We start from the raw sequence: 9,071 nt of genomic DNA, 5'->3' as shown, positions 1-9,071 counted from the left end.
TTCCTGAGTCATATGGTAATTCTGTTTACCTTTTTGAGGAATTGCCAAACTTTTTTTCCTCAGAGGCTGACCATTTTACATCTCCAGCAGCAATGTATGAGGATTCTAATTTCTCTACATTCTTGCCAACAGTTACTTTCTGTTTTTCCCCCCTAATCTTAAATTTCTATCTATCATCTATCTATCCATCCATCCATCCATCCATCCTAGCGGGTATAAAGTATCTCATTGTAGGTTTTTTAAAAAAATATGTTATTTTATAGATATTTTTAGAGAAAGAAGAAAGGAGAGAGAGAGAGAAACATTGATGAGAGAGAAACATCTATCAGCTGCCTCCTGCACACCACCTACTGGGGATTGAGCCCACAACCCAGGCAAGTACCCTGATTGGGAATCGAACCTGTGACCACTTGGTGCTTGGGATGATGCTCAACCAACTGAACTACACAGGCTAGGGCTCTCATTGTAATTTTGAGTTGCATTTCCCTAATGGCATTGAACATCTTTTCATGTGCTTGTTTGCTATTTGTGTAACTTTTGGAGAAATGTCTTTAAGTACTTTGCCTATTTTTAATTGGATTTTGTAGCTAATTTATAGGACTTTCTTATTTTTATTCTCCTTCTCATCATGTTTGTCTTGTTGAGTTGTCAGAGTTCCTTATGACTTCTGGATATTACACCTTCATCAAATATATGATTTGCAAATATTTTCTCCCATTTTAGTTTGTTTTTGCACTTCCTTTATAGTGGTCTTTACACAAAAAGTTTAAAATTTTGATGTAGTTTAATTTATTATTTCCTTGGATGGTCATACTTTTGGTATTACATATCTAAGAATCCATGGGCAAATCCCAGGTTATATAAATGTACCTCTGTGTTTTCTTCTAATAGTTTTATGTTTTTAGCTCTTACAATAAGACTTTGATAAATTTTGGGGATAATTTTTGTACATGGTATTAAGGATGGACCCAACTTCATTCTTTTGCATGTGGCTACTCAGTTGTTTCAGCATCATTTGTTGTAAACACTGTTCTTTCCCCATTGAATAGCCTTGGCACCTTTGTTGAAAATCAATTGGATATAGGTGTATGAATTAACTTATGGGCTCTCAGTTCTATTCCACTTATCTATATATCTTGGCTTATGCCAGTACTACACTTGTGATTATTGTTACTTTATAGTAAGTTTTGAAATTGGTAAGCATGAGTCCTCCAATTGGTGTATATTACATTGATTGATTTTCATTTATTGAACCACTCTTACATACCTTGAATAAAGCCCACTTATTCCTGGTATATAATCCTTTTAAGAAATTATTTTTAATTGTGGCAAAATATACAGAATGTTATATTTATCACCTTAACCATTTTAAGTGTACAGTTTAGTAGTAATAAGTAAGTTCACATTGTTGTGCAACCATTGCCACCATCCATCTCCAGAACTCTTTTCATCTTGTAAAACTGAAACTCTCTACTCATTAAGCACTAAGTTTCCATCTTCCCCTTTCCCAAGTGTCCCGGCACTCACCCTACTGTTTCTATGAATTTTACTACACTAGGTACCTTATGTAAGTGGAATCATACAGGATCTTCTTTTGTCACTGGCTTCTTTTATGTAACACTAGGGGCACAGTGCATGAATTCATGTACCTTGAAAGGAACTGTGTGGGCTTTGAGGCTGCAGTGGGCACAGCCTCGCCCCCGCCCAGTCCCTCCCGCCGTGGCCCCTGGTTCCCTGCCTGCCAACAGCCCCGTTCCCATGGGCTGACGCCACCAGCCCTGCGTGCACCCGCTGACGGCGTGGAGCAATTGGGGCCAGTGCCAGCAGCAGGTTGGAGCAGGGCTGGTGCCGTCAGTGGGTGTGAGTGGCAGCTGCTGCCCCGATTGCCCCTCAGAAGCCGGGGGAGGTGGAGAAGCCCTCAGGAGCTATCCGAGCAGCAGTCGCTGCTCGCATCCACTGATGGCGCCAAGCGATCAGGACTGGTGCCGGGTGCTGGCAGCGAGTGTAAGCCGTGGCTTCAGCGCCAGCTGCGAGTGTGAGCTGGGCCGGTGCCGGCAGCAGGTGCAAGCACCGGGCAGGACCACAGTGCGCAGGAGCAAAGAATTTTTAGTAACCACCAGAGGCTTGCCCTGGAGACAGTGACTGGTGCCCCGACTTCGGCTGGCACCCCACTCACCTGCTCCACCATCCTGCTGTGGCCGACACCCACCATGTTCCATGTTCTGTGCGCGCCCCCTGGTGGTCAGCGCATGTCCGGTTGTTCGGTTCCACCATTTGGTCTATTGGTATATTAGCCTTTTATTATATAAGATAATGTCCATATTATAGCACACATCAGAATTTCCTTCCTCTATCAGGCTAAATAGTATTCCATTGTATGAATATATGCTACACATTGTGTTTGTTGATTCATCTGTTGATGGACCTTGGGTTTCTTCTACCACTTGACTGTTGTGAATAATGCTATTATTGAACATGGATGTAAAAAATCTCTCTTTGAGTCTTGTAATTCTTCTGGATATATGTCCAGAAGTAGAATTGCTGGACCAAATGGCATACACCTTTTTAAATATTCTACTGGATTAATTTTGCTAATATTTTGTTGAAGATTTTTACATTTGTATACATAAGGGATATTGGTCTATAATTTTCTTGTGATATTATTTGGCTTTGTTATCAGAGTAATACTTGTCTCATAAAATGAGTTAAGAAATATTTCTTCCTCTTCCATTTTTGGGTAGACTTTGAGAAGGATTAGTGTTACTATTTAAAAAAAAATGATTGGTAGAATTCATCAGTCAATTCATGTGGTTCTGGGCTTTTCTTTCCTGAGATTTTTATGATTACTGATTCAACCTTTTTACTTGTATTCTGACTTTGTTAAATTAACATTTGTTAAGTGGAGCATAGGGGGCCAGATGGTGAGCTATGATTTAACCACAGATCATAAGAGAAACTGAAATAGAGAAGTTTATTACTCACAGGTTCTAGAGGAATTACAGGACATGCCTCAGAGAGCCACCTAGGGGCAGGAAACAGAGGCAGCACCTTGGTACATGCCTTTAAGTGCTTTGGGCTGCCTGGGCTAGGGCTGAGCTGGTCAATTTAAACCAAAGGAGCAGAGTTTTGGTAGTCTCCATGTTTGTTTGTTTTTTATTTAATTTTCTTTTCTTTATTGATTAAGGTATTACATATGTGTCCTATCCCCTCATTGCCTTTCCACCCCCCCACTCATGCCCTCACCTCCGTTGGGTTTTTATCCAGTGGGTGCGTAAGGCATACGGGTGCCGGTAGCGAGGAGTCTGCTTGACCACAAGTCAGACCAGGAACTTACATTTGCTTCCGACTCTGCGAGCTGCCATCCAGGTGTGCGCTTCCCCGAGGGGCTGTCAGGGAAGGTCCTTGTGGGCTGCTTGCTCAAGTAAAATGGATGCCAAGCAGCAATACCGAGGAGAAGCTTAGCTAAACTTTTAGACGGTTTGTAGGTCTTTTCAGATTTTCTGTTTTTACTTGAGTTATTTTTGTGTTTCGAGTTGTTTCCATTTTATCTAGGTTATCTGATTTGTTGGCATGCAATTGTTCATAGTGTTCTTCTGAACTACTTTTTATTTCTCTAAGGTTGGTGATAATGTTCTCATTTTCACTCTGATTTTAGTGATTTGAGTCTTCTCTGTTTTTTTCTTGCTCAGTCTAGCTTAAGGTTTGTCAGCTCTGCTGAGCTTTTCAAAGAACTAACTTGGTTTTGTTGATTTTTTTTCTTTGTTGTTTTTGTATTTTCTATTCCATGGATCTCTGCTCTAATTTTTATTATTTCCTTCTTTTTTGTTTTGGGTTTAGTTTATTCTTTTTCTAGTTTCTTAAGGTAGAAGATTATTGATTTGAGCTCTATTTTTTTTTTTTTAGACGTAGATGTTTGCAGCTATAAATTACACTCAGAGCCATACCGGCCAGGCTCCATTCTTTAATTTTCAATCTATTTGTGTTTTTGGTTCTAAAGTGCATCCCTTGTAGATAGCCTATAGTGGGTTGCTTAAAAATATATTTTCTGCCATCCTCTGCCTTTCAATCCACTTACACTTAATGTACTTACAGATATGGAAGTTCTGCCATTTTTCTATTTGCTTTCTTATATCATTTTTGCTTCTTATTTCCTTCATTACTACCTTTTTTGGTGTTATCTTCTTTCTCATGTAACATTTTGATTCTTTTCTCATTTATTTTACTATGTGTCTTTTAGTTATTTTCTTAGTGGTTACCCTTGGGATTACAATTAACATTAATTTACAACAATCTAATTCAAATTAATATCAATTTAGTTTTACTATTGTATAAAAACTTTTCTTATATATTGCCGTAGACCAATTCCAGCATATCATAATTTTAAGAGAGCTCTGTTCCCCTTTGTGTTACTATTGTCACAAGTAACATCTTATTTATTATTTTTATTATATTTTTATTGATCTCAGAGAGGAAGGGAGAGGGAGGGAGAGAGCGAAACATCAACGATGAGAGAGAAGCATTGATTGGCTGCTTCCTGCACACCCTCTCCTGGGGATTGAGCCCGCAACCCAGGCATGTGCCCTTGACCAAAATAGAACCTGGGACACTTTTGTCCACAGGCTGATGTTCTAGCCCAGTGGTTTTCAACCTGTGGGTCGCGACCCTTTTGGGGGTCGAACGACTCCTTCACAGGGGTCGCCAAAGACCATCGGAAAACACATATATAATTACATATTGTTTTTGTGGTTAATCATTATGCTTTAATTATGTTCAATTTGTAACAATGAAAATACATCCTGCATATCAAATATTTACATTACGATTCATAACAGTAGCAAAATTACAGTTATGAAGAAGCAACGAAAATAATTTTATGGTTTGGGGGTCACCACAACATGAGGAACTGTATTAAAGGGTCGTGGCATTAGGAAGGTTGAGAACCACTGTTCTAGCCACTGAGCAAAACTGGCTTGGGCACAAATTACATCTTTATAATTGTGTGATCATCAAGATAGTTCTGTAATTATTGTTTCATATGTTATCTAATTGATTGATTTTTAAATGCTAAACCAACTTTACATTTTTAGAATAAATTAAGTCAATAATGATGTGTGTTATGATTTTATTCTTATAATATATTGCTAGTTTATTTTTAATTTTTATTTTTTTAAAATATATTTTATTGATTTTTTACAGAGAGGAAGGGAGAGAGATAGTTAGAAACATCGATGAGAGAGAAACATTGGTCAGCTGCCTCCTGCACACCTCCTACTGGGGATGTGCCCACAACCAAGGTACATGCCCTTGACCAGAAGCGAACCTGGGACCTTTCAGTCCGCAGGCCGACACTCTATCCATTGAGCCAAATGGGTTAGGGCTTGCTAGTTTAATTTGTTAATATTTTGCCAAGGATTTTTGTGTCTGTGTTCATGAGGGATATTGGTCTGCAGTTGTGTGTATGTGTGTGTGTGTGTGTGTGTGTGAGTGAGTGTGTGTGTGTGTGTGTGAGAGAGAGAGAGTCTTTGTCAAGTTTTAGCATCAGTAATGCTAGTCTTATGAGTTGAAAATTGTTCCCTTTTCCTCTATTTTATGAATGAGTTTGTGTTAATTAATGTTATTTCTTAATGCTTGGTAGAATTCATCAGTGAAACCATATGGACCTAAACATTTTTGTGGGCAGCTTTTTAAAATATTCACTTAAAAAAAGATATAGGGTTACTCAGTTGCTGTTTCATGATCAATTTTGACATTTTGTATTTTTCCAAGTAGTTTGTCTAATTCATCTAAGTTGTCAAATTCAGTAGCATAAAGTTGTTCATAATATTCTAATAACCTTTTTTTGAGGTACCATGGGTTAGTAGTATTTTAATGTCCGTAGCAACATAACTTTAAAAATGCTTATAATAGTATTATAACAAACATTTATATAGTGCTTATTACATATATTTTACTTTTCAAATGTTAACTTTTTAAATTCCCACAACCATTTGTGAAGTAGGTAATATTATCACTCCATAGTACAGAGGAAGAAACCAAGGTTAAACTGAGAACACGCAGATACCTTGCTCAAGACTACAGAGCTGGTGTATTAAGGGCTTCCATTGTAATCAGGTGGTCTGGGTCCAGAGCCCTTTTCTCTTAACTACTATTTACTTTATCTGCCTTAAATGATAAATACCCGTTCTGTAATTCTTATGGATTGTGCCATGTTTTCTCTAGAAACTATCCTTGCTTCCACCATCTTTGGACCACTAAGTGGAAATGTTTGTTTCTGGTATTCGTAATTGGAACTTGGAATGCCTTTTCCCCCATAAAAACATTACATGCAATGACTAGGTATACTTGAAATATTATTGTTAATACTCTTCTTCAGTCACATATGTAAAAAGGACTTCTGGGGCTTCTCTGCGAAATTCACTGCAAAATGTGAAACATTGTTTCTGTGGAAAAATATTAGAGGAAATTATTTTTGAGTTCACTGGCTTAAAATGTTAAATTTTAGTTATATGGAAGTTGTAATTTTTGAATCTCTTAACAATTTGAATTTACTGAAGTGTTTATAAATCATAATGTTAAAAAGACAAACATGATTAATTGTGCACATATTGTTTCACTTTGATTAATTTGTTAATTAATATCTTTTAGGGTTATTCAAATGCTCAGAAGAACATTCTTCTTCAGGTGGATCAGAACTGTGTTCGCAATTCTTATGATGTCTTCTCTTTGCTGCGGTAAGAAACTTTGTAGAGTCCTCCTGCATTTTCTAAAGAATCTTCCTTATTTTGAGTCTGTGACATTTCAGGGTGAGGAAATGTATGGGAGGTTTAGAAGCCGTTATTCAGGCGTGGCATTTTTTAGTGAGAGCTTCATAAATTTTGTAGCTACAGTGATTTAAGTGTATCTCCTTCACAAAACCTTTGAAAAGTCATTTCCTTTCTTTGGACAGTGGGAGAGAGTGATTGGAAGCCAGTGATCTTAAGACAGGGGCATGAGCTATTTCTAGTCTTTTGCACTAGAAAGAGCAGCAAGCAGAAGTACAGAATTTAGACTTATCAGAATTTTAACAACTACAGCATTACTAGAAAAGCCCTCCTATAGCCCCAGACACAGCTTAGAGTTTTGACCTGCTGTTCATCTTTTAAAAGAACCATGTTTGGCAGGGCAAAGGAGCTTTGCACGAATCTCATGTTCAGGGGCTTAACTGCTGCAACTCTGTATTTTTATAATGTCTGGCTTAATTTTGAAAGATTTTAAAATTTGTTTTTAATTTTCAGTGTTGTAGATCATCTAGGACATTTTCCTAAGAGGCAGGTTACCAAAATAAATGCAATTCAAAATAAAGTTCACAGTGACACTCAACCTGTGTTCACCCTCCTCAGACAGATGGTTCATTGAAATTTGATTTTGGAAGTCTTTTTCTAATGTTTACATAACACATCATAAATTTCAAACCATTAGACATCCCTTATATATCTACTAGAGAAGAGTCCAGAAGGATTATTGGACTCTTGTCCCATTGGATGATTATTTATTTTATAAACATTATGAAATGGGCCTTTCCTTTGCAAATCTTGAATTTTATTATCCATGATGATAGAGAGTTTAGTCACATGGACTGTATAAATTGCTCTTAAGAGACAATGATTTCAACTAAAGTAACCACACACATTTGATGACTTTTGATTCTCATCTGAGAAGTACTTTCACTTTGAATTCTTAGGCTAAATAACAGAATGAACAGGACTTAGTAACCAGATAGTAGAGAAAGCAGGAGGTGTCAAAATATGTAACTCATATTTTTGAGCCTATTCAGTTTGGGACTGCATTAAGTTTTAAGTATTGGAAAGAAGACTGTACAGGAATAATTTGAAATGTGAGTAAGCCACTAATATTTCTTGACCTGTTTTCTTAAGTAAAATGAGAGTATAGATATTATTTTAAAGATATTTTCCAAGTATGAGATTCTGTGATCTTATTAGAGAAATCAGTAGATTAAAAGAGAAAGGAATGCAAAGTCAGTGAGAAGGAGAGGATTTGGGAAAGGCAGCCCATAAACTAAGAGAATCAGATTCAAGGAGCATCAAAAGCTCCTTCATGATACGGAAGAATGGGAACTGAGCAGACAGACTGTCGCATCTCGGGAAGCAGCACGGCGTAGTAGAGAATGCTTCCATCAGCCTGACCCTGACTTGAGTTATCCTTGATTTATCCAATTCATTTACCTCTGTGATTCTTCTAGAAGCTGGGAGCAGTGAGTGTAATTTACAAGCATTTTCACATTTATGATCTCATTCTCTTAGAAACTTTTTATGTTCACACACCAGTGTAGAAGCTGAAGTCAAGAGGTGTTAAATGATGTATTTACCTGAGGGCACACAGTAGGAAAGAGCCAGGCTGGAGGTCGGTATGAAGGTTTTCTGACAAGCATGTTTTGTAGATCCTTTTCTAAGTCTCACTTACATGCGTAGGCAGGTGGTTATGAGGTGAACATTGGTAGTGGCTCAGTTAGTTAACACTGATCTTGCAATGATATGTCTCTTGGGGGTTTCATTTCTAGGGTATCTTTCAGAGTCCTCAGGTGGGTTAGCAGTTGGAATTGCCTTATTAACAGTGGCCCTATCTTTACCATTGTGTTAAATCATTTATAGCTGCTAGCAAATTCCCAGGGAAATGCAGCTTTCTCTGAAAATTCTCTCAAGACATTAGAAAAAAAGTAACCATCATCTCTGTGCTCAATCAAGAGTGCTTGGAAAACAATTTTGTGTCCATCAGTTTTGTTCATAGTTTGCCTTCTTTATTTAACTCAGGCAACATTGTTCCTGGATGAGAATAATTTAAGAAATATATCTTCTCTTTTCCTGATGCTTTCTTGGTTTGTGAAATTGTTACTTCTGTAACAATTCACATAAAAATCTGTAATTTTATGTGAAAACACACAGTCAGAATTTTTTAATATCACTTTTAACTCCACAAGATTCTCAGTGTCTTTTGGAGTCAGGATCCGAATCCAGGTCTCCTGGTTCTGTTTTTCGAGAGTGTATTCTAATTAATAACTTTCAATGTGTTTTTAT

The 9,071-nt window shown here is 37.4% G+C and overlaps 1 protein-coding gene across 1 annotated transcript in view; it reads left to right on the top strand.

The window, feature by feature from the left end:
- Nucleotides 1-9,071, top strand: part of LOC102769384 (UV radiation resistance-associated gene protein) — a gene marked incomplete at its 5' end in the record, with an annotated part of 166,060 nt that overhangs the window by 61,663 nt on the left and 95,326 nt on the right. Inside the window, one exon of the mRNA XM_015557473.1 lies at nt 6,646-6,731. Coding sequence (XP_015412959.1) covers nt 6,646-6,731 — 86 coding nt within the window. The remainder of the gene's footprint in view (nt 1-6,645; nt 6,732-9,071) is intronic.

Source organism: Myotis davidii, unplaced genomic scaffold (genome assembly GCF_000327345.1).
Source record: "Myotis davidii unplaced genomic scaffold, ASM32734v1 scaffold169, whole genome shotgun sequence".
NCBI classification, from domain to species: Eukaryota; Metazoa; Chordata; class Mammalia; order Chiroptera; family Vespertilionidae; genus Myotis; species Myotis davidii.
The sequence above is the reverse complement of the archived record's forward strand: the minus strand, read 5'-3'. Positions and strand labels throughout refer to the sequence as shown.